Source organism: Mytilinidion resinicola, assembly GCF_010093595.1.
Source record: "Mytilinidion resinicola strain CBS 304.34 unplaced genomic scaffold BDZ99scaffold_7, whole genome shotgun sequence".
NCBI lineage: Eukaryota > Fungi > Ascomycota > Dothideomycetes > Mytilinidiales > Mytilinidiaceae > Mytilinidion > Mytilinidion resinicola.
In genome coordinates, this window is record NW_022985443.1 from 1,924,899 (window position 1) to 1,947,780 (window position 22,882).

Consider the following 22,882-nt stretch of genomic DNA (forward strand, 5'->3'; position numbering starts at 1 on the left):
CGCAGCCTCCTCTTGCGTCCGCTAAAGAACCACCACGTCCCGGGGACAGTGCTAATCGTCATAGGTTCATTAACAACACACCTCCATGCAAGCCTTGTTGCCTTCGTTTTGAACCGAACACAGCCATTGCCATTTTGTTCCGGTGATTTTACACCAAACCACAACCACCAGCCACGACGACTTTGGATATCCCTCTTTGATCACCCACCACGAGAACCATGGTACGGTCGAAGTTTGACTGTTGATCCTTCAAAGAACCAGAACCCCCTGGAGAAGAAGTTTCTACGAAGGAGGCGGACGGTTTTATAGGAGAGGGGGAAGAGGGGGCACATGGGGCGCGTGATCGATCACGCTGGTTTCCGTGTGATGCCGAGATGCGAGTCCTTACGCGCATTCCTCTGGTCATGTCTCAAGAACGGAAAGCATATGACACCCACGTGCTGTCGAGCACGAGCGCATTCCTTGGCCGTTGGTGGGTATAAAACCTCCCTCTCTGTTCTCTCAATCTCTTCCGTTCTTCGACAAGGCGGAAAGACGGAGGATTGAAACAGCTTAGTGAAAGGCTCTCATGGTGGAGGCAAAATCACGGAGTACGAGCCACGTGGGACACGTCATCAGAGCTGGAAAACACTTGTGACTTGTAGAAGAACTGATCCTTTTGATTGATAGGTATCTGATATTCATCCCATCATGCTTCAGATACTATGCGCCGTGCCAGTAACGCCTTGCTTGAAAATGCATACTTACCTACCAATTGCTCAGAAAATTCAGTTCAGAATTGAGCTGAATTTCAACGAGCTCGCGACGCTTGCCCTTCATACCTTGAACAGCTGCGGCTTCATATTGATCTTGCAAAGCCTCGCCACACATCCTTGGAGCTGTAGGAGTGTCTGCACGCCCTCGAGGATCCGCATGTGCGTGAAGCCAATCTCCTAAAACCACATCAGCACATATCCAACGCCCCTATCTCTCCAACGAGATGAAAAGAACCAAAAAACATGATATACCTTAATAAACTCCAACTTCGCATGCTCACTCAACACCGGAATCGTCTTCGTAACCTTAAACATGGTACTAACAATATCATGACAACTATACCCCAAATCCCACAACTCCCGCAACCCGCCCAACGCATCATCCACGCGTCCCTCATGGCACGCCTTCACCATCGCCTGCACCTTAATCGGATGCGGGCTATCCACCACCTTGAACACATTGTCCCCATTCACGAACCCGAACCCGGCACTCGTGCTCTGCAGGTTGTTGACGGCCTGGCGCATGTCGCCCTCGGCGCTGAAGACGAGCGCGGCGATGCCGTCCTCGCTGTGCTCGACGGACTCGGCGACGCAGATCTGCAGCAGGCGGCGCACGATCTGGGCGTCGGTGAGGCGGGCGTAGCGCAGGATTGCGCAGCGGGATTGGAGCGGTTCGATGATCTTGTTGGATTGGTTGCAGGCGAAGGCGAAGCGGGTGGTCGAGGAGTAGATTTCCATGGTGCGGCGGAGGGCTTGTTGGGCGCCGGACGTCATGCTAGGCGACACCATTTTTGATTAGCCCAGATGCTCGCGTTCGGTTTAGACTGTGGAAGTTGCGATGCGGCGAGGGGTGGTGGTGGGATAGCGGTGGGGTGTATTGGGGTATGGGAACGTACCTATCCGCCTCATCTAAGATCACGATCTTCTGCCGTCCTGGAGGCAGCGTGACCTTCTTTTGCGCGAACCCTTTTATCCGATTCCGAACCACGTCAATGCCTCTCTCGTCGCTGGCGTTCAGCTCTAGTACCGCTTCTTTATACGCGTCGCCGAGTAGCTGCCGCGCGAGACACAGAACAGACGTTGTCTTGCCGATGCCAGGCATACCGGAAATGATTACGTGCGGCATGTTGCCATCTTTTGCGATGATCTTGAGGCGCTCGATTGTCTCGGTGTTGCCGACGACGTCGTCGAGGTAGACGGGGCGGTATTTTTCGACCCTGTGGAGGGGTTAGAAGGGATGGGATGGAATGGGAAATAGAGGCTACCATGGTAGTTCGTAGTTTGCGCCGCCGACAGCATTGGGATTGGGCTTGACGCCGTTGCGGGCAGCCGATTTGGAGGATTCGCCTTGGGCCATGATGTCGTTGTTGAAGTTGAAGCTGAGTCTGGGAGACGCGATGAATGCACTTTACGCGGTCAAGTTTATGCGCGGTGGACCGTGCTCTTCATAAGTCACATGAGTCTAACCACGTGCGAGTTATGTCGTTCATCAACTCGCAAACTTCAGTGTTCAACATGCAGCCCATTCTTTGTCCGTCGGCGCAATTGAAAAGTTCTCGAATGATTCCATGGCCAAGGCTGCTTTGTTCTCCGCCTCTGGGCCCAACGCCACATGGCCGGCAGACGGGCGCTACCTGTTCCTGAATGCCCAGCAGCCCAGCGTCGCGGTTGGGTTTCAGGCCCGGGGTTCGTGAAGCTTGATGTCGGCGCCAGGGCCCCTGACGACGGCTTGCGAATCTGGGGGCCCGGACGAGACACAGCACGGAGCTGCTTCAGGATGGTTTCTCTTGGCCCTGCGAGGTTTGGCCTTGGCTATTGATAGCAGCCGGGTGTCGGAGGTCTCGCAGACACTGAGGGGAGGCGTGCGTGGCCGTGGCTGAGGCGGCTGGATCCCGTCATCACATCTCCCGTGCACTCAGGGCATCGCCGGACGGTGTTGTTCTGTTGTTGAAGATGCTCGCAACGATGAAAGCAGCGAAGTGACATAGTTCTCGGTGATGGCTCGTTGCACCTGATTCCCAACTCAAAGACAGTGCTCGCGGGTGGCTTGTCGCCGGTGTGGAGCCAAACAAAGTGAGATCTGCCCAGGGCCGCCACCGGTGGCTTGGCCCAAGAAGAAGCAGGCTTCAGCTCGCCGCAGCCCCTGCTGCATCAGGAGCTGACGATGTGACGGCGGCGGTTGACGGCGACGGTTGACGGCGACAAAAGAAACACACTCGCTCGTCTCCCCTCCAGCGCGTCCCAGCTGTTGTGACTTCGAATTCATCATTCCTTCCTCCATCCTTTCCTTCGTCTGTGCCGTTACTTCCGTCCCGTAATACCAGCCACCACTCGCACCCGCTGACCGGCCGCCGCGCTTGACTTCACCACTTGTCCAGCCTCTGACGCGTCATCGAACCTCACCATCGGCCGCTTCCCAGCTTTCTTAAAGACTGTTACACTCGACCGCCCGGCCTTTTACACCACTTCAGCATCTACTCGGTTGTTTGCACTCCGCAGCTTGAATCGGCCCTTTCTCCCACTTTCCAGTGAACCCTTCATCTAGGCAGCTTCACTCGGACATCCCTCACCAGTTTCCACGCCATTTATCTACCTCTGCCACGTTTCACGAAGCTGCGGCTACTTGCCTGGCTATAATACACTTCCCACCACCAAATCGACAATCCGCACATCATAATGCGGTGCACAGCAATTGCAGCCGCCGCGGCGATATTGGCCGTGTCGGAGGCAATCAATCTGGTTCAGCGAGATGTACGTACCAAGAATCATCCTTGTCGCACGACTTCCGTCCACGTTGGTGGGTTTGGTACCGAAGTACCGATGGCGATGGAGGAATGCGGCTCCTCAACGATCCATGGATCCTCCGCATTCCTGAAGCTTGGCCCTGCACACCTCCGCATTCACAGAAAACTTCCTCCACAATACAATATCAACTAATACTTGAATTCTAGGTCCCCTCCGTCGTGAGCCTCGACATCCAGCGCCGCCATGTAGAAGACCCTCTCGCGCGCGAGCGCATTCGTCGCAAACGCGACACCGTCCAAGAAACCCTCGACAACCTCGAGACGCTCTACTTCGCCAATGCCTCGCTAGGCACGCCCGCGCAAACCCTCCGTCTGCACATCGACACCGGCAGCTCCGATCTCTGGGCCAATGCCCAGTCCTCCGCCCTCTGCTCTGGGAACAGCGACCAGTGCGCCGACTCCGGCACCTACGACGCAAACTCGTCCTCAACCTACACCTTTGTCAACTCCGACTTCAATATCTCTTACGTGGACGGTTCCGGCGCGTCGGGCGACTACGCCACGGACACATTCCACTTTGGCGGACAGGCTATCAAGGACTTGCAGTTCGGAATCGGTTATGTATCGTCCTCGCCTGAGGGTATCTTGGGTATTGGCTATGCCGTAAACGAAGTCGAGGTGCAGCGCGCAGGCGGGCAGCCGTACTCCAATCTCCCGCAAAAGCTCGCCGACGACAAGACTACCAATTCGGTCGCTTACTCGCTCTGGCTGAACGACCTAGACGCCAGCACCGGCTCCATCCTCTTCGGCGGCGTGGATACCGAGAAGTATACTGGCAACCTGCAGACCCTACCCATCATTCAGGAAGGCGGACAGTACGTCGAGTTCATCATTGCGCTGACCGCTATGGGCGTCAACGGCAAGCAGGGCAGCCTCTTCGACAATGAGAACGTCCCTGTTCTGCTCGACTCCGGCTCCTCACTCATGTACCTACCGGACTCCCTCGTCGAAAATCTCTACAAGCAATTCAACGCCCAGTACGACAGCTCTCAGGGCGCTGCCTTCGTCGACTGCAGCCTAGCAAGCGACTCCACAACCCTCGACTTCAAATTTAGCTCGCCGACCATCTCAGTCCCCATGAACGAGCTCGTCGTCGTAGCTGGCTACCAGCGCGGCCAGCCTGTGTGCATCCTCGGTAAGCCCTGTCCCCACCCTCTTCTCCCCCGTTATATCTGCTAACTTGAATAAAAGGCATCGCCCCCGCCGGCGACTCCACCTGCGTGCTCGGTGACACCTTCCTCCGCTCCGCCTACGTCGTCTACGACCTCTCCAACAACGAGATCTCCCTGGCCCAGACAAACTTCAACGCCACAAAGTCCAACATCATGGAGATCAAGGCCGGCGCCGCCGGTGTGCCCGACGCCTCGGGTGTCGTGAACGCTGTGTCGACCGTCAGCGGCTCGCCGTCCGGCGGCGCGCGGAACGGGCAGCCGACCGTCATCGTGACGGGCGTCGTGACGGCGACTGGTGCCGCGGGAACCGCGGGCGCAGCCACGAAGACGAGCACGGCGCTGGCGGCGGCGGTGACGGGGAGCTGGGCGGGCGCGGTCGTGGGTGCGGGAGCGGTGGTTATGGGGATGTTGTAGTAGGTTGGGTGGCGACTTATCGATTATTGAAAATCTGAGTGGTTTTTTTTTTTCTCTCTTTGGAAATGAGATCTAGATGCATTTCTAGGCATGGGGATTGCATTCGGCGGCGTTTTTTTTTGGGGTGTGAGGTTTTTTTGCTTAGTTGGACCATGCACGTTCGTTTAGAGGAGTGGATATGTAACTTTTACTGAAAAGATGAGAGAGGAGAGGAGGGAGGTGGGAGGGCTGTATATTAAAATTCTTGGATGGGTTGAGAATGAAATGAGATTTAGCGATTGGCTTGGGTTTGCTGGTATGCTGTGTTTCTGACTCCGGAGTTTGAGGCTGGAGGATAGGGTAGGTTAATAGGGTAGGTAGGACGCGTAAGTCACATTTAGCAAAGCATCGTCCTCCGGTCTTCTCCTATCACATGTCTCACGCCTCTCACGTGCCTCTTTCTCACCGCTCTGCAAATCTCCTATAAAATCCTCCCCCGACTCAGAAAAATTTCTTCTTCAGCGGGCCTTCGTTCTCTAGAGGATCGGAAGGGCTGGAGACCAACTACGATGTTCCGGCGGTGGAGGATCAACATCCAAGTTTCGAACCTGCAATAGGAGATCAACACATTCGTACCCCTAATGTTATGGGGGTGTGGAGTTGTTGCAAAAGCAACCATAGTGAAGGTCGATGGTGCGTGGGTGGAGAGGGAGGTGCAAAAGTGGCATCCAAAACAAACAATGGTGTCGTTAGAGGGGGCTTGTCGCTTGCGACGGTGGTGGTGGGCAGCGAGATATGTAGGTAGGTACTGGTCTGTTACTCTGTTTTCTTGGCAGGATCCTCGCTGGCGTGACTAAGTTATGTTGTTCGTCTCTTAGGCGGGTGGTAGTCACCAGCAGCGCTCCTGCGAAGGTCTCGGAGCACCACATCGCAGTCTTGATAGGCGCCTTTTACTCCACGTCCACCACAGCCCGACCCAGCCACCATCACGTCCTTATACGTGCACTTTTGCTCCCACCATGGTGCTCTCTTCGGACGTTTTTTCAACGCTCAGAAGAGGTCCAAACCCTGCTGGAGAAGAGGTCTGTTAGCTGCGCGAGCGGAGCTTTTATAGAAGATAGGAAGAGAGCACGTAAGCAGCACGTGAGAAGCTAAGGCTGCGGAAGACGGATTGCACGTGTAAGTCTCTCTCTTTGAAGGCTACCTGTCAGGGCACTGGAGTTTGGGAGCATGATGATATCTCTCGGGCGAAGGCACGAAGCACGTGTATCACGTGCGTAACCCCTCTCTTCTCGCGAATTTCGTATAAGACCTTCCGCGCCGCCCGAGGAGATTTCTTCTTCAGCGGGATTTGGCCCTTTTGAGGATCAAAAGGAGTTGGGCAGAGGATTATGGTCTTGGTGGAGGTGGATCAACAATTCGATTCGCCAGCCATCATGGGTCTGGGAGATCAATTTGTTATTCTCTCGAAGCCTACGGTGCAGCCCGGGCGGCGGTAAATTGAACACGACCAACGCCTTATGGGGGTGGTGTAGAGAGGACTTCTTGCAAAACTTGGGCAGTGATGATCGCCGCCAAGGTAGAAAAGTACTGGTCTATGGCCTTTTCTCTTTCTTGTAATCTTCACCGGTATAGCGAAGTTACTTTGTTCATCTAATCACGCGCATAGTGTTTAGTATCACCGCCTCTGCTGAGTTCAAAACACCACATCGATTGCTTGTTTCTGCTCTTCTACTTCAACTCCAAGTCCACCGCAGACACCATAAGATGAACGTAGTGTAGTCTTTGTTCCCACCATCGGTTGTCTGTGATCGGTTTTCGATCCTCAGACGAAAGCCGAGCCCTGCTAAAGAAACAAGTCGAGTGAGCGAGGAGATCTTTTATAGCAGAACCGAGAGAGGTTGCACGCGAGCGGCACGTGACGACCGATGGTAGAAGCCAGATGAGTCTTGCACCCCTTTCTCTACGAACACAGGAGTGTATACCAACACCAACCCTACAAGGGATTAATCACGTGTCTCACGTGCCCCATCCCCTCTCCCCTTCCCAAATCTTCTATAAAATCCCCCACCCCCTTGGACCAAGTTCTTCTTCAGCGGGGTTTGGTTCTCTCGAGGATCAAAAAGGTAGGAATAAGCGCCCTAATAGTCCGGTGGCGGGAGATCAAAATCTCGAGGGTGGTCTTTTATGGCCTTGGGGGTGGGATATCAAACTCAATGACCAAGTCGCAAACTCAGACTGAAGCACATCATGGTGGTGGCGTCGGGAGAGGCGTGGAAGAGGTAGAGGTGTGGAAGAGGTAGAGGTGTGGAAGAGGTAGAGGTGTGGAAGAGGTAGAGGTGTGGAAGAGGTAGAGGTGTGGAAGAGGTAGAGGTGTGGAAGAGGTAGAGGTGTGATGAGGTCTAGCAACAGGGGGAGGTCGTGAGCTTCTCTGTTACCTCTTTGAGGCGCATTTAGTCGAGAGAGGGGAGAGATGTGGAGCGATTGATTGTGGAGGTAGTGTTGAGTATCATCACTTGTGGGCTGGAATCCACGGAGCACCACATAACGGTAGTCATTGTGGGATTTCGCCAAGTCTACCACCGCAGCTGCCATGGCTTCGGAAAGCTGGTAAGTTTGCTCCCACCATGAAGTCCACCACCAGAATTGTTTCATCCTCGGAGGAGAACCAGAGCCTGCTGAATAGAACTGTGAGTAAGGGAGGTGAGGTTTTATAGAAGGCGAGAAGGAGAGAGCGAGGTACGTGAGACATGTGACTCTTTGCTCATGCATCAGCTTGCGGAACGAAGGTAATCTAAACAACTACGATTTGATGAAACTTTCCAAATTTGACTACCTCCTGTCTTAAGCACTTAGCTCGCTGTCCCGGAGACCCCTTGTTTGAACCCTCCCCTTCAGAGCATCACTTTCCCGCAACCACATTTTCCCTATTCCTCTCTAAAAACTCCGTGAACGTCGTCACCTTCACCCCCCAGCTCTTAACTTCCTCAATATCTACCAACTCATCCATCTCTCTGCTCAAAACTTGCCCCGCAATCAACGGCTCCCCCTTCACCTTCTCGTACTCCTCGTCCGACCTCTCCACAACCACCACCTCCTTCCCCGCCACCCTCCCAATCCACTCCACAATCTCCTTAATCCCCAACTTCTCCCCCGCAATCGCAATCGTCTGCCCCCCAAACCTCGCCGGGTCCTCAACCGCCGCCGCCGCAAACGCCCCTACATCCTCCGGGTCCACAAGCGGCAGCACGCACCCCTCGCCATACGAATGCACGAACCGCCCCGATGCCACGAGTTCTGGGAACATCACGCCCACGAGCGGCAGCGTGAGGTTCGTCATGAACCACCCTGGGCGCAGAATCGTGTAAGTGATCCCACTCGCTTTCACCAGCTCCTCTACCTCCCCTTTCCCGAGGATCGCAGGCGCCACAATACTCCCCTCCATCTTCTCCGCATGCTGGGGGTCGTTCAGGGATAGCCCCGTCGCGTGCACGACGTGCTGGACCCCAACCGCCTTTGCGGCCGCGAGGATGGTGGCGGCTTCGCGGGCCTCCCCGCCGGGCGTCCAATTGGGCATTTGGTTGAGGAAGAGGGCGGCGCAGCCCGCGATTGCGGCGTCTAATCCAGGGACGGTGGCGGTGGTGCTAGCGGCGGAGGGGGGAGTGGAGTTGGTGACGGAGGGGGTGCTAAGTTCGCCTTTGAAGAGCTTGGCACCGAGGGTTTGGAGAGAGAGGGCGCGCGCGTCGGTGGGGTCGCGGACGAGTGCGTGGACGCGCCAGCCCGCGGCGAGGAGGTGGGTGACGGCGCCGCGGCCTTGGGAGCCGGTGGCGCGGAGGACGAGGGCGGTTTTGGGGGCTGGGGGGGACATTGTTGGATTGGGGGTAATGGAGGAGTTGATGGTATTGAAATCGGAATTGGAATGGCTATTTAAATTGGTAGATTTGAATGCGGATGAGATGGTGAGATGGTGAGAGAGCTGTAAGGGATGGAATGAAGAGTTTTAAATAGTCTCCTGATACCGTGGCTGATGCGGAATTCCGCGGGCGTGTACAATGTACTCCCTTCGAATATGGACGGATGCAACGGCTACCTACGTATCCGACGATTATTTTTCCTCGACCATCGCTCCTTGTGTTCCCAATCCCGCATTATACAGCGCGCGTGGATGTGCACACGTCAAAGCTATGGAAAGGTGATGCCAAGCACCCCGATGCGGAGAAAGCTCATGGTTGATGCGGAAATCCGCGGTATATCCCCCCAAACGGACCAAGTGCAGCTGGGATTGAGTATGGGATCTTGCGACTGTGGACTTGACGTTGGTGGTCGAAGTGACAAAGACAGAGCGGACATCGCGGGGACCATCTCAGCGTCTTCCTTCTCCGAGGGCTGCTTACATACGGTTCAGTTTACCCTTGTCCTAAACGCTGAAGTTGCATGATTCGTATCGCGGCACTCATTGGACCTCTTTTCCGATTGAGATTTCCTGTGCGGTGCGGTTTACTTCACATCGCCCCTCCCAAAACTCCAATGTTTCATGATCATTTCCTCAGGCAGAGCGCTCCTCTCGCTCTTTGCCTCTAGAACCCGCAGAGGAGCGCCTTTAGACTCGCACAGCAACATGGCAGCTCCTCTTTTTGTCTCGCGCACGATGCGTTTTAGATCCGCAAGCAAGCCGACCAATTTGCGCAAATTCTCCTGGTTGACCATCTCCCAGTTCGTAAACTTCGGCTCAACATGAGAGGTGCTGATTGAACGGAAAACGCCGTTCACATGCTTCCCAGTGAGAAGATATCGCGTGCGACCGAACCAGAGTTGCGGCATGGCGTCGTTGAGCTTTTCAGCCTTTTTCGCTTTGATCTCAGCTAGCTTGTGTGAGCTTACGGAAAACCCTGCCACAATGACCTTCGTGGTGCCCTTTGGTATTGCACTTGGCAGTGGGTTCTTCACTGCCCTTTGCGCCATCATCGTGATGGCTTGGTCAATAGGTTGCTGCATGGAGTTGGCAACATCCGGATCGCCCGTATCTTCGTAGTATGCATCTACCTCGAACCGGACGACACAGTTCAGATCGCCAAGACGATATCGAATGACCCTATGGTGGCTGCTTGAATCGTCTAAGCCGTCCTCAGGTCTGGTGAAGGCTTGCTCGAAGCTATGACCGTACCCAGAATTTAAAGCTCCATGAATCATGAATCGAGCATTTCTCTCCTTGCGGCTAATGAAGAGCGTATCCTTCACCATATGCAAATCCATACGAAACGGATCTTGCCGCCTCCCAGCAGCAAAGTTAAGCAGCTTGCGCAGACTGTTGCGATTAGCGATGATGTCGACATCATCTAGTTGCGCATTTGGGCTCATGACGGCCAACGCCTGGAACGCGGGCTCGAAAGGGTACCTCGGAACACGGAAGGCATTTTGATCTACAAACTGGAGACCGGCATCTGGGGCTAGAGTGATTGGCAAGGGTGGAAGTACCCATTTTGGAGGTCCACCTGGAACAATGTCAACGATGATACTGAGAGGGGCACAAAGAACGAAGTTTACCTGGAACAAGGATTGCCTTTCTATTTCGCTGCCAGTTATAGCTGCACAGGAGCTCGAAGCTAAGCTCCGAGGAGACTGTGGCATCGTCCGCTTCTAGTGATGCTGATGCTATAGTGCGTACAACTTCGCCGGTGCCTTTCAGCATCCATGCCGTCTTTGACGCCGCTGTAGGTTTTTTCTTATTGCGTAGACTAATTTCCGATTGAGCTAAGCAGAAACATAAGGGTTGAATCTGAGCTACTCACGGGATGCTAGTGATTTTAGAAATCTTCGGGGCACTTGCCCTGGACTCTGAAGCCATCAATCTTTCTAGAAAACACTTCGGAACGGCCTCGTGAGACGTGGAAGTCAGCTCTGGGTCATCCGTTGAAGCGTGACGAAGCTGGTTTATCGTTTCTCTATTACTTTACGACAGTGATCAAGGAAGATTTGGAGAGCTGAAACTGATGAAATGGGATGCGCTGCCCTACCAGTGATTGTGCTACTAGGCGTCCCGTTCTCTGGTGGATGACGAACTTTGGACGGATGACTCATCAACGCCGCTAGCCCATGTTTGGAATCACGACAACGATTAAATTTCTCGTCCGATCAAGACATGCTTTCAGGTGGTCTTTTCGGACGGAAGACGAAGAGCTCGATGAGAGGAGAGTGAGCAGGTGTGGGTGACCATTCACGTGGAGTATGTGCTATTCTATCGATCTGGGTCTGCTATAAATTCTACATCCGCTCGCAAAGAGTTCTTCCTGCAAAGGTACTTTGTTTGCTTCGAGAGGATCAAATCGATCCCTTGAACCTGCAATGGTTCTAGAAGTGGGAGAACAAACCTGGAAACGGAGCAGAACATGGTCGCTGTCGAATGTGTCTTGAAACTGAACGGTGAGATCGACCTTGATGTGCTGGAGCGCGTAATTCATCTTGCACACTGATAATGTTCAGCATGATAGCCAAAACATCATCCCCTCCGCCTATCAACTATTAGTGCTACTAACTATGGCAGCCGTACAGTACACATTACCTTATCCTAGGAATAGTGTAGAGTATTGCCATTCCTAGCTGATCAGACACCATAATGCTTTTGATCCATTCTTATGTTCTGGGAATCGAAGACCACAGCTATCACGCGCGCAGAACCCAATTTGACTCCAGACCTCCATCGTGTCTGATTGACTGCTGGTTTGCTTCTCACACCGCATTCTTCCAGTAAACGATCCCGATTCTCAGCCTATAAAGACCACAAGTCCAAGAACACGATAGACTTTATACTCCCCGGAATAGAGCACCCCCATCGTCCACGTGAGGATCAAGTGCCATGTTGCTCCCAAACGCTCTCCCATGCCAACTGATTGCCCATCTCTTCGCCCGCTCACGTGCCTCACGCGTCTCACGTGCCCCCCTCCTCCAGTCTCCTATAAAGCTTCCCCTCGTCGATGGCAACTCCGTTCTCCAGTGAGCTTTGGTTTTCTTCGAAGGATCGAAATACCAATATGTGTACTTCCATGATTCTGGCGGGAAACAACCTATCAAGCGGCCTTGCGATGGTTGCTGGTGGGTTTGGTGTAAAGGAGAAACAATACCCATTCATGGAGGATCGGTGGAGTGAGATTTCGAACCCGCCGATTAACACTGCTCCTCGTTGATGGTCTTTGTCACCTTGCCTTACTACTGTAGATGAGTGACTATGGATAGTAGGAATGTCCTTCATTTTGTGGAGCTGTTGACAGGAGGCAGCACCGTGTGAAGTTGGGAAGACGGTCCATTCTGCTCTATTTTCTTGGTTTTTGCAAAGGCAACCAATCCCGACCCAGCCATCTGTCGAGGAGCCAGGGGATTTTGTTTCCCGCATTGTTCCGATTTGTCTCCCCTGTTGATCTTCCACCTTCCAGCCCGCAAACCCTTTGAAGAAGGAATCTTAGAGGACGAGGAAGTTCTATATTAGCCATTCGGCGGGGAGAATCGAGATCCCGCCCCACGTGAGAGTCAGTTGCTTTCCCTTTCGCTTGGTGAGTGGCGGACGAGATGCTGGAGGGCAGTGATGAGATCTCGGGGCCAGGTACTCACGTGCCTCACGTGTTGTGTCCTTTCGCCGTCCTATAAATTCTTCTTGTCGGACTCGGAGACTTGGTCCTACAGGAGTGCTTGGGTCTTTGGGTTAGGGATCAAAACTCGACGCATTTATTGCGATGGGCCAGACGTTGGTGGATCAAAAAGGGTTAGACGAAATCCTACCACGGTGCCCGCGTTCTGGAGGGGATTGATGTGTGCAAAACCATGCCAAAGAGTCGCAAATGTCGTGGGGAGGTGTCCCTGATCTGATGATTCCATCAATTATGCACCTAAATCGACGAACTTCTTCAATAGCCCAGCTATCCCGAAGGCAACAGTACATCTTACCTATTCACACCACCAAAGAATGAAGAAGAGGGAATGCAGCTTTAGACATCGCTAGTTTGAACTACCAGGAATTCAGGTACCGGCGCCGCAACACCACACACCGTCAGAGCGTTCAGTCGCGCATTTGTTGCATCACTCCGCCCGCTCCCAGTCATCAAACCATGGTAGGAGTGATTTTGATCCGGCCACAGTCATTGTAATATGCGGCCGCTTGTTCTTTTGAAGCCACAGCTCAAATCTCCATCTCTGCAGAAGAAATGGAGTCGCGGCTGCGGAGGAGAGGTTTTATACCCTCGCCAAGGCAGGGTCACGGGGTGGGCATGTGACATGGCTTATTGGGTTTGATAGAGAAGGGTTGTGGTTGGTTTCGTGATGGCATCGAAGAGATGAGGTAGATTGAAGGGGAGGGTGGTCGGATGTGTGAGTGTTTGCAATATTTGGGGCCATCGTGCGGGCGTTGTGAATGGTGAGTAAGGGTAGGCCGGGAAGAACGCAGAGGGGAAAGTAGTGATGCGGTTCGATCTGGAAGTTCTTCTTACATTTTGGGGCGTTGTGTACACATTGGGTGTTGGAAAATATAGCACGTCGGGTAGGACGCGTAGGTGCGTTAAAAAGTTGCGATGCGGTTCGATTCGTGGGTTCTTCAACCATTTGAGCGCGTCTTGTCTCGAGAGGCTGAGGTCACCTTTCGTGAACCGTGAATAGGTCGCTACGACCTGTAAGGCTGTTCGATGTCAGTTGTTGTATCGTTTAGGCTCTTGCGGGGGTGCTAAAGAAGTACTCGCTACAGCACTTCTTGAGTGTTAATTTGGCTGGAAAGGGTTGCGAATTTACTTTGTAGATTTTTCGTGATGCCATTGGGTAAATTACATGAACTCCTGAGGGTATGCGAACCCTGGTACTAATCCGTACCAATCCACCGAATCCCAATCTGTCCTGCGTCCCTGGGTGTTCCAACCCAATCTAGCTGGCAAACATCCGTCTGCCCAGACACGGTTGCCATTCCAGCATCCCGGATACGCCGTTGAAAATGTCACACGCTCTTATTCCATATCCCAGCCTGCCTTCCAAAGTCTCCGCTACGCAGCAGGTGTCCGAATCTATGATACAAAATAGGTAATCGCTCATTGATCAATTGTGAAGGATAAACGGTCGTGCTCGATAATTGTGCAGGCAGTCTGATTACACCGGAAGGTTGAACTTCTTGCCCTGAATGACCCTGGTGAGGCACAAGCGTTAGTAGCCTGACACGCCAACACGAATCCGCGCCAACTCACTTGGTATAATATATGTAGAAAAAGTCCGAGTACAGAATCGTTTGTATAATGCCCGCAATAATTGAGATCGGGTCCCAGAACGGCTGAGGCTTCTCTACGACGATGGTACGCCAGATCCAGTTAGGGATGTAAAGCGCCCGGTATGCGCCGAGCGCAAAGAGGTAGTGTGTGGTGATTGTCTCGGCCTCGCCGGTCCGCTGAAGCATGAAGAGTTGGGGGAGGATGGCGACAGATTCGAGCCAGATAGAGAAGGACCAGAGGATCTGTTGTTTATTAGCTCTACCCGCCGACTTTGCGCTTCGTCCTTGAAAGGGTAGATTTGAACTTACCTCAGTGAAATTATAATGGTACGGGAATAGTATTGCCAATATCGCGCTCGCGCCCAGCAGATAAGAGACCTTGAATGTATCGAGATTTGGATCGTGGGTGGGTTTGTAGTCGGTCATCATCAGGTAGATGGTATAGGCGGAAGTGCTTATGAAGACGATTTTGAAGACGGTATTGTAAAGGCTTTTGGGGAGGTAGAAGGTCCATAGTAGGTCGATGTAGCGCGTTACGTAGACTACGAAGTAGAGGACCTGGGACTTGAACGAGATGCCGGATGCGCTCTGTGAGGGGTCAATGGGGTGCGCGGGATATTAGGACGGCAGGGAGAGGTACGCTAGATGTTTTCATCTTGTGCAGCAGGATGAGGATTGATATTAAATGGGACAGGTCAGCTGAGTGGTATTTGTTAGCTAGCTGTCGCATACTACGGGGAGGGGTGGGTCGCAGCCTTGCGCCAAGATTGTACGTACCTAGTAACCTGAAAAGATTCATGATGGCGGTAGAGAGCGAACGGGGTCAATAGGACAGGTCTCTGAGCGTGAATTCGTCTGTTTGTACGGAGCTGATGGTGTTTTGAGATGTTGAGAACACGATGCACGTTTGTTTGAGCTTGGGCGTTTTAAAAAGCCGCTAAGTGACGCGGGCCCTTCACCAAAACTGTCTAGCTTCGTTATGAAGCCTCCGGTCTTGAAACGTCATGGCATGTGCAAGTTTAGGAAGTCATCAACCACCATGGATTGCTATTTCCCAGGATGAATACGCATGGATGGAAGGACATCCTTCGGCCAATTCGAGATGGCTTCCGGCATTACTTCCCCAGCCCAGACACAGGCCCAACGCCGGAAGAGAGATACACGCAACAGAAACTGGATGCTCTGAAGGGGTTTACGTATTTCGATACCTTCAATCAGCTTGAGGATTGGACTTTGAGGTCTTCAGATCACATTCAGAGGGCTAACACACCGCTCCTACCCCGACCTACACCAGCTGAATGCAGTGCTAGCCCACAGTCAGCCAGCGTCCTCTTATGCCACGACTACGGGGGAAACTACCATGACTATGAGTCTAGTCAAGGGGTAGGCATAGACGAAGAAAGCTATTCTTGCGAGTATCTCCAATTCGTGGAGGCATTCGTATACTTTAGTCATAAACTAGTCTGTGTACCTCCTCCCTCCTGGACCAACACTCTCCATCGCAATGGAGTAAAGGTACTCGGAACCTTTTTAGTTGAGCCGGCACTCAGAGAAAATAACCGGATGCTCGAGAATAGCACTGTCATTGATGCGGAAGGCGCCCAACTACACTTCCCGTTTGCCAGCAAGCTCGCTGCAATTGCTGAGCACTACGGATTTGATGGGTGGCTCATTAACATAGAGAAACCCTTTGATAAAAGCGAGCGGGATCTCAATCTTCTAATGTCTTTTTTGAGGCAATTGAGATCTACTATGGGTGCTGAGAGCAGAGTTATTTGGTCAGTGGTCTTGATAAGTCTCGTTCTCATCATTCAGCATTGCTACAAGGATGTTGCTCCTACCAGGCCTAATTCAATATAGGTATGACGCCCTGACTGTATCAAACAAAGTTGTCTACCAAAATGGCTTGTCTCTCGCAAATTTGCCATATACACAGGCATGCGACGGGATACTCACAAACTACTGCTGGACAGAGGACAAAGCTGTCGAATCGAGGGCTTTCGCTCAGCAGCACGAATTTCTTCCAGAGAACGTCTACTTTGGTGTTGACGTCTGGGCCCAAAATTCATCCAAGTTGAGCAACCTTCGAGTGACGTATCCCGAGAAAGGCGGCGGCGGCACGCACACGGGCATCGCCGTAAGCAAACTCGCTGAGACGGGCCTTTCTGTGGGCATCTTTGCTCCAGCTTGGTCATTCGAGCATTTCACCAAACAGAGGAGAGCTGTTGAACAAGCTATGTGGGATGGGGAACCTTTGACAGAAGAACCGGATTGCCCATGCGATGATCAACCCCACGGCGGGAGATCGTATCCTGTTGCACATCAAGTGCAGCCCTATCCCGTCACACGCTCAGCCCGGCTGTATCCTGCTGGCTCAAAGTCCTTCTTCTACACAAACTTCAGCCGTGCATTCGCATCACATAGCCCTGAGCTCGAGGATGTATACGGAGGAAAGAGGCTACACTCGCAACTTGGCTCGCAGTCAGTTTTGCCACATTCTATCCATCGACACGCAGTCCTGGACGATGACCATCAGATGTACGGATCTCTGCATGGAGAGCTTCTGGACCATCCGTCGAGACTGGCCATTTACCATGAATTCAATGAGACTATGCGTCCTCTGCGGCTCTTCACTGTCAATATGCCTGCGGATGGCACTTTGCAGATTAGGATGTCTTATAAGAATTACCGGATCTCTGGAACTACAAAACTTGGCCTGATGATCGGCTCAAAGTACTCATTCGTAGATCTCCGCGGCGGAAGCAGTAAGATAGAGACTGTACAAATCATGTTAAGGGATCCTCTTCCGGAAGGCATACCTGATAGCCCTCGTCTGTCCGAGATATCTCTGTTGATAGAAGCTGGGGATACGATGAACAGCCACAGCGTAGGCATGGAGATCTTCGAGCTTTCTATAACACCTCTGGAGACCCCTCGGCTATCTAGCGCAATCGTCAATATTCGAGTTGAAACTCGAGGTAAGGATGAAGAGGAGCATCGCCGACTAATGTGGGACTATCAAGATCAGAACATGGGATTATCCCAATCAGTACCACGCCATCTTCCCTACAGCCAGCTCACTGGCCCCTTTGCGTACTTTTCGATTGAAGTAGATGGGGATGACGTAGGCCGGGCATATGCAACGGAGTACATTCTCTGCGACGTGCTGGTTGGTCGACTGAGGAGGGATGCTGGCGCCAAGTTCAGAGTCATTGGGGTCGGATTTGATGGTGAGAAGGTGGAAAGCGGTAAAGTAGACCTAAGAGTATAGATATTTGTTCCTTTTTGATAGGGCAATGCTTGCTTAGTAGATATAAGCTTGCTTCTGTGTTTCCAAGTTTGATGAGATGAAGTCGAATTTTACGCTCAACGATAGACTGAAGCTGAAGGAAGCTACTCGGCCCCTCACCGGTTCTTCGAAATTCGCGAACTCACTCACTCTAGTATCAAGTCTGTGGTAAACTGAATCAACATTGACGTTGAGGCAGCCGCATTATCAATTGCCCTTTGCTCCGATTGGCCACGCTAGCAGCGGCCTCTCGTGCCCCAGCCCAACCACCTCGCCGAAATTTCCAACGTCACACCTCCAACCACCACCACTTCACTCTCTCATCCCATCTCCATCGCGGGCTGCCCAGGTGCACTTGCTACTGCTGTACTCTTTCAACCCGAATCCTCTCAGGGCGGCCCGGCCAATTCCGGTGTCATGGCGGACCTCAACGGTACATGTCTCTACTACCCCAAACAGCCTCACTCAACAGCTCCGGCTCCGGACCTCCACGCTTGTTCACTGTACTAACTCCTTCTTCAGAGCTCTTTGCTCGCCTTGCTAAGCAGGGAGTCACCTCGCCAGATACGTCTGGACAAGCTCCTCACTACCACCAGCCCTCCGTTTCCTCGCCCGTCTACTCGCCCGCGCCCTCCGGCCCGCAACCTCATCACCAATCTGCCGTCATGTCGCCAAATTCGTCGGTCAACAACACGCCAACCCCCGGTCAGAGCAGCTCTGACAAGACGGCAAGCCTGCTCAGCCTGCTGAGGTTCAATGGCCCTGGAGCTCTAAGTCAGGCCAGCGCCTCCGAGCGTCGACCATCTCAGCAGTCCGTGCAGAACTTGTCAATGGCGGAAGGACAGGGTGCACACGGTCGCACGACCTCAGCCTCCGACTTGGTTGCGTCCTTCATGCGCAAGCCATCGCAAGGCGCGTCTCGCTCGTCGGCCGCCGCTTCACCCGCACCCAGTGGCCGAGCCGAACACGCCCCACCCGCGACGGAGGCCCCACAGGACTTGCTGCTGCGACTGCTCAATCACCCCAAACCTCCACAGAACGACCTTCCTGCCCTCCGAGGAGGAAAATCAGCCTCGGCCTTCTCCACGGCTACGCTCGTCGACGATCCGACGCACGGCTACGAAGACGCGAAGCTGGAGACATTCTCTTCTGGGCCCGCCGGTGCAGACACTGAGTCGCCCATCCGCGTTTTCGGTGACAGCAAGACCGGTGACTCGACTTTCGAAGCTCCTCAGGCGGCGCCCAAGCCCTCTATGTTCACTTACGTCAATCCTTTCGAGCAGCTTTCGGCTGCGACGCCTCGCAATCGTACTCCTGTTCCTGAGCGCGCCAACAACACCGCGTCGCCCCGCAACCGCACTCCTCTTCCTGAACGTGCGAATACCACTGCATCACCTCGCAATCGCACCCCTCTTCCCGATAGCAGCAGCGCTTCTGCACCGACCCGCAAGATGGAAATACTCAAGCCAAAGCATGGCAGGGCTGCGTCGTCCGGAGCAGACGGCAAAGAGAACGGATCGGAAGTTTCAGGCCCCGCCTCGAAGACCCGAAAGCTTTCACCGGGTGCGACTTCGCACTTCCCAACTCATAATCCGCACGAGACGGTTTCCGAGGCCGTAAGTGGCATCGGCGAACAAGTCGACAAGCAAGTGGAGGAAGCCCTTGCACAAGCGGACAAACAGTCAAACGGTAATGGAAAGGCCAAGGCTGAGGCGAAAGAAGTGGAGGAGCTTGAGTTAGCTATGCAGGATGCAGCAATCTCAATCAAGAAGGAGTTGGAGGATCCCGAGACTCGACGCGACATGGAAGAGGCTTTGCCGAAACCAATGGCCGATGCCTTGAAAGAGGTAGTCGAAGAAGTTGCCCAGGCCGACATTGGCGACGCCGACGTTGTGGACAGTTGGGAGAGCGCAGAAGCTGAGGACAGCCCGGCCAAGGATGAAGAACAGCAGATTCAAGTCTTCAAGTTCCCCATGAGAGCCTTTGCTGCCATCACGGTCAACAAGAGCTTGTCGGGCCCCTCCTTCCGTTCGTCGGCTTTTATGGACGTTGCGAGGTTGAAGAAGGAATTCGACCAGATTGATCGTTGCTTGGTGACCGCGACCAAGCTCTACATCGTCTATGCTCTCGGAGGCAAGACTAATGGTTTCCGAATCATTCGCCAGGATAACGGCCAGTACCGACAGGTGTTCCAAAACTACAAAGAGCGCATCTTCAATCTTGCTACCTGCTCCGCTCCAGCTGCCGACCTCGCTTCATCGCAGGGCGCTCCTGAAACCATCCTTGGAATTGGTGTCAATGGAGCGGTCTTCTGGACTGCTGTGAATACCAAAGATGATGTGATTGAGCTTGTCCAGGACCACAGCATCATCTTTCCGCCCGCTGCCACCCAAGATGATAACACATCTGGTGGACAACTGAAGACGCGCGCTAAGCCTAGCTGCCGGCACCCGGAGTACTTTGCTGTAGGCCGCGGAAAGGCGATTCATATCATCTTTCCCAACGTCGCACGCTCGCCGAGATACACGGATCCGACAACCCAGATTTGCAACACCGAGGCGTACCTCAAAGATCGTCCTCTCAAGATCTTGACTGGCAAGGCTGGAAAGGATTTCGCCTTCAGCGAGGATGATACGGTCATTGCGTCCTTGGACAAGGCCGGTCGGATGCGCTTCTGGGACATTCGTCCGTTGACTCTGGACCACCTCGGCGAAATCACTTCGGAGATCGATCCTGTTGAGATCCGGGAACCGATCTTGGAGCACCACACCACATCGACCAATGTTAAATCGTGGCCCACATCCGTCTTCTTCTTCGACAAGGAACGCCCGTGCGTCAAGGGTATTGCCTTGAGGTATGTTATGGTGGGAATGAAGCAGAACCATTCTTTCCAGCTATGGGATCTCGGTCTTGGAAAACCTGTCCAGGAAATCAATCTTCCACACGAGAAGGAGTCGGACGCCATTTGCAGTGTCTCTTTCCATCCTAGGACTGGGATCTTGGCCGTCGGACATCCTACTAGGAACTCCGTCTTCTTCATCCACGTTTCTTGCCCACGTTACAATCTACAGCCAATGTCCCAGGCATCGTACATTGCGCAGTTAGCTAAGAAGGAGACTAGCGTTAGGCCCCTTCCGGCTGTGAACGCAACCGCCATCATGACTAGCATTCACGAATACTCCTTCTCCTCGAAGGGCCAGCTCCGGAGTCTTCAGATGCTGAATGATCCAGTCAGCTCTGCACCGGACGACGCCAAGCCTCAAGATAAGCCCCGTTTTGAGTTGTATGTCATGCAATCCAAGGGCGTCAGCGTAGTAGCTGTTCGACAGGCAGATCTTGGATGGAAGAACGACGGCGAAGCTTTGTATCCTGTCGATGCGGAGAAGGCCGGTGTTGCTGTTGTTGGAACCATCAAATCGATCGAGCTGTCTTCCGTCAGCGAGGATACTTCGGCTGCAGGTGAAACGCCAGCTCGCAAGCCAGGCTCGGATCGATCCACTCGCGAGAGCGTCAAGAAAGAGAGCAGTGCAGCGACTCACCAGTCGCTTACGCCAGAAGCTGCTATGAGGGCTTCTACTCTGGCCAAGGTAGAGAGTAAGCAGGATGCTGCTCGGGCTGCAATTATCAATGGTCCTGAAAAGCCTGTTGAGAAGGTGGAGAAGAAAAAGAAGAAGAAGGACAAGTCGAACACCGAAGGCTCCCAGGCCAGTGCCAAAGTCAAGGAATCAACGGCCACGTCTTCCTCTGCGTCGTATGCTCAAGCAGCACAGAGCGCTAGCTCGCCTTCTCCTCTGCCGCCGTCTTCCGACGGCTCTAAATCCAAGGCTTTAGAAACGGAGGCTCCGGAATGGGCCACCCGACTTCTCAGCCAGGTTCTGCAGCACCCTACACCTGCTAGCTCTGCAATTGCTCAGCCGGATGTGAAGAAACTCGAAGAGAGCATCTCTGTAGAGTTCACGAAGATTCTTTCCAAGGAGGTAGAGGCGCTTCACAAGCGCATTGATACCGACAATCGCGCTCATGTTGCGGCTGGTTCTGCCAAGCAAGAGGCCATCCTCCGCTTGGTTTCCGAAACCCTGTCGCAGAATGTTGAGAGAAGTTTCAATGAAATCATCACGAAGTCTGTGCAGACAACCTTAATGCCTAAGTTGATCGACTCGGTGAACGAGACTATCGACAAGGAACTCAAGCAGACGCTCAAGAAGGCCATTGTGGGCGCTCTTCCAGGCGAGCTCCAGGCGGTTCTCCCATCTATGAGCGTCATTATGCAGAATCAGATCCAGAATCCGCAGTTCCTCGGCAGGATGTCGGATACTATTTCAAAGAAGATCACTACAAATTTCGAAGCAATTGTCACGTCTTCGCTCTCTGCCACCCTTGGCCCAGCTCTCAACAGTCTCACCCAGGTGATGGAGAACCGATTCGCTGAGCAATCGCGAGAAGCTCATCTTCAGCGCCAAAAAGATGCCCAAAAACTTGAGCAGCTTACGAAGCTTGTGCAAGGACTTGCTGGAACGGTGCAATCCATGGCTGCTTCCCAGGAGAGCTTCCATCTTAACATGCTGAGGACTGCTGAAGAGGCGCGACACTCGTATGGCGGTGGTCCTGGCTCTGCATCCACCTCCGCTCCACGGACCGAAGTCTCGCCCACGAAGTCTCAGCCACAATCTCTGACCCCGAGGAGCTCTCTCGAGGAGACTGAGGAGGAAATCAATAGGCTCTTGCAATTGGGCGAATTTGGTGAAGCAACCTCGATGGTAAGTACTCACATCCATATCGTTTACGGTCTCCGCTATAACATAAGCAGTGGATCCGCTCATCCAGTCCCCCGGCTCTTTTTGAGTCCATATTCTCCCGCTGGCACCCGGACTACCTCTCCACCATCTCCCCGCTCTACGCCCTGTCCTCTGCCGTCGTCGTCACTGAACCACTCAACAACCTCATCGTCGAGAGGCTGAATTGGCTCGAGGCCGCCTTGGATAGCGTCGACCCCCGGGACCCCGAACTCCAGCCCGATGTGGTGCCGAGCATCATGCAGATCATCACGGAGAGACTGACGGCGGCGTACCATGAGTTCAACACGCCGAGAGGCCCTGGTCAGCAGGTGTTGCGGAAGATTTTGGCGCTCGCTAACAGGGTGAATGACTTCAACCGCTTGGCCACGGGAGGCAGGAACGTGAGACATTGAGAGCTGGGTGTCTTTTCACTACACACTCACGAAAGCATGAGAGAGAATG

General features: G+C 53.4%; 6 protein-coding genes across 6 annotated transcripts; 2 read left to right on the top strand and 4 right to left on the bottom strand.

Moving 5' to 3' along the window:
• Nucleotides 1-682: 682 nt before the first annotated feature.
• Nucleotides 683-2,131, bottom strand: BDZ99DRAFT_461930 (P-loop containing nucleoside triphosphate hydrolase protein). Its single transcript, XM_033719729.1, has 4 exons — nt 2,021-2,131; nt 1,652-1,972; nt 1,008-1,530; nt 683-932 (listed from the first exon to the last, which is right to left on the bottom strand). The coding sequence occupies exons 1-4, from the start codon at nt 2,110-2,112 to the stop codon at nt 816-818; spliced, it is 1,053 nt and encodes a 350-aa protein (XP_033578946.1). The 5' UTR covers nt 2,113-2,131; the 3' UTR covers nt 683-815.
• An 876-nt stretch (nt 2,132-3,007) lies between these two features.
• BDZ99DRAFT_441031 (acid protease) lies at nt 3,008-5,543 on the top strand. The gene is made up of 3 exons (XM_033717743.1): nt 3,008-3,506; nt 3,707-4,694; nt 4,751-5,543. The coding sequence occupies exons 1-3, from the start codon at nt 3,432-3,434 to the stop codon at nt 5,143-5,145; spliced, it is 1,458 nt and encodes a 485-aa protein (XP_033578947.1). The 5' UTR covers nt 3,008-3,431; the 3' UTR covers nt 5,146-5,543.
• Nucleotides 5,544-8,191: 2,648 nt separating this feature from the next.
• On the bottom strand, nt 8,192-8,929 carry BDZ99DRAFT_357479 (NAD(P)-binding protein; the record flags this gene model as incomplete). Its single annotated transcript, XM_033714635.1, has 1 exon — nt 8,192-8,929. A coding segment is annotated over one exon (738 nt), but the record flags the coding sequence as incomplete, so codon positions are not given.
• A 692-nt stretch (nt 8,930-9,621) lies between these two features.
• BDZ99DRAFT_441037 (uncharacterized protein) lies at nt 9,622-11,125 on the bottom strand (the record flags this gene model as incomplete). Its single annotated transcript, XM_033717744.1, has 4 exons — nt 10,914-11,125; nt 10,669-10,859; nt 10,021-10,616; nt 9,622-9,981 (listed from the first exon to the last, which is right to left on the bottom strand). Exons 1-4 carry the CDS (start codon nt 10,967-10,969, stop codon nt 9,622-9,624), a joined length of 1,203 nt encoding a protein of 400 aa, XP_033578949.1. The 5' UTR covers nt 10,970-11,125.
• Nucleotides 11,126-13,947: 2,822 nt separating this feature from the next.
• On the bottom strand, nt 13,948-15,231 carry BDZ99DRAFT_414649 (ER lumen protein retaining receptor). Its single transcript, XM_033716734.1, has 5 exons — nt 15,134-15,231; nt 14,997-15,055; nt 14,666-14,944; nt 14,337-14,599; nt 13,948-14,278 (listed from the first exon to the last, which is right to left on the bottom strand). The coding sequence occupies exons 1-5, from the start codon at nt 15,153-15,155 to the stop codon at nt 14,242-14,244; spliced, it is 660 nt and encodes a 219-aa protein (XP_033578950.1). The 5' UTR covers nt 15,156-15,231; the 3' UTR covers nt 13,948-14,241.
• A 184-nt stretch (nt 15,232-15,415) lies between these two features.
• BDZ99DRAFT_519227 (uncharacterized protein) lies at nt 15,416-22,833 on the top strand (the record flags this gene model as incomplete). Its single annotated transcript, XM_033725385.1, has 4 exons — nt 15,416-16,134; nt 16,217-17,586; nt 18,168-22,402; nt 22,453-22,833. The coding sequence occupies 4 exons, from the start codon at nt 15,416-15,418 to the stop codon at nt 22,831-22,833; spliced, it is 6,705 nt and encodes a 2,234-aa protein (XP_033578951.1).
• Between the last annotated feature and the right edge of the window lie 49 nt (nt 22,834-22,882).

Bases quoted from the DNA above. Each gene is read 5' to 3' on its own strand.
- BDZ99DRAFT_461930 (XM_033719729.1), bottom strand. From the start codon at position 2,112: ATGGCCCAAGGCGAATCCTCCAAATCGGCTGCCCGCAACGGCGTCAAG. The intron at 1,531-1,651 runs GTACGTTCCCAT...GGTGTCGCCTAG, and splicing joins ATCTTAGATGAGGCGGATAG to CATGACGTCCGGCGCCCAAC. The intron at 933-1,007 runs GTATATCATGTT...ATGTGGTTTTAG, and splicing joins CGAAGTTGGAGTTTATTAAG to GAGATTGGCTTCACGCACAT.
- BDZ99DRAFT_414649 (XM_033716734.1), bottom strand. From the start codon at position 15,155: ATGAATCTTTTCAGGTTACTAG. The intron at 14,945-14,996 runs GTACCTCTCCCT...GACCCCTCACAG, and splicing joins ACAAGATGAAAACATCTAGC to AGCGCATCCGGCATCTCGTT. The intron at 14,600-14,665 runs GTAAGTTCAAAT...AATAAACAACAG, and splicing joins ACCATTATAATTTCACTGAG to ATCCTCTGGTCCTTCTCTAT.
- BDZ99DRAFT_441031 (XM_033717743.1), top strand. From the start codon at position 3,432: ATGCGGTGCACAGCAATTGCAGCCGCCGCGGCGATATTGGCCGTGTCG. The intron at 3,507-3,706 runs GTACGTACCAAG...CTTGAATTCTAG, and splicing joins TCAATCTGGTTCAGCGAGAT to GTCCCCTCCGTCGTGAGCCT. The intron at 4,695-4,750 runs GTAAGCCCTGTC...CTTGAATAAAAG, and splicing joins CCAGCCTGTGTGCATCCTCG to GCATCGCCCCCGCCGGCGAC.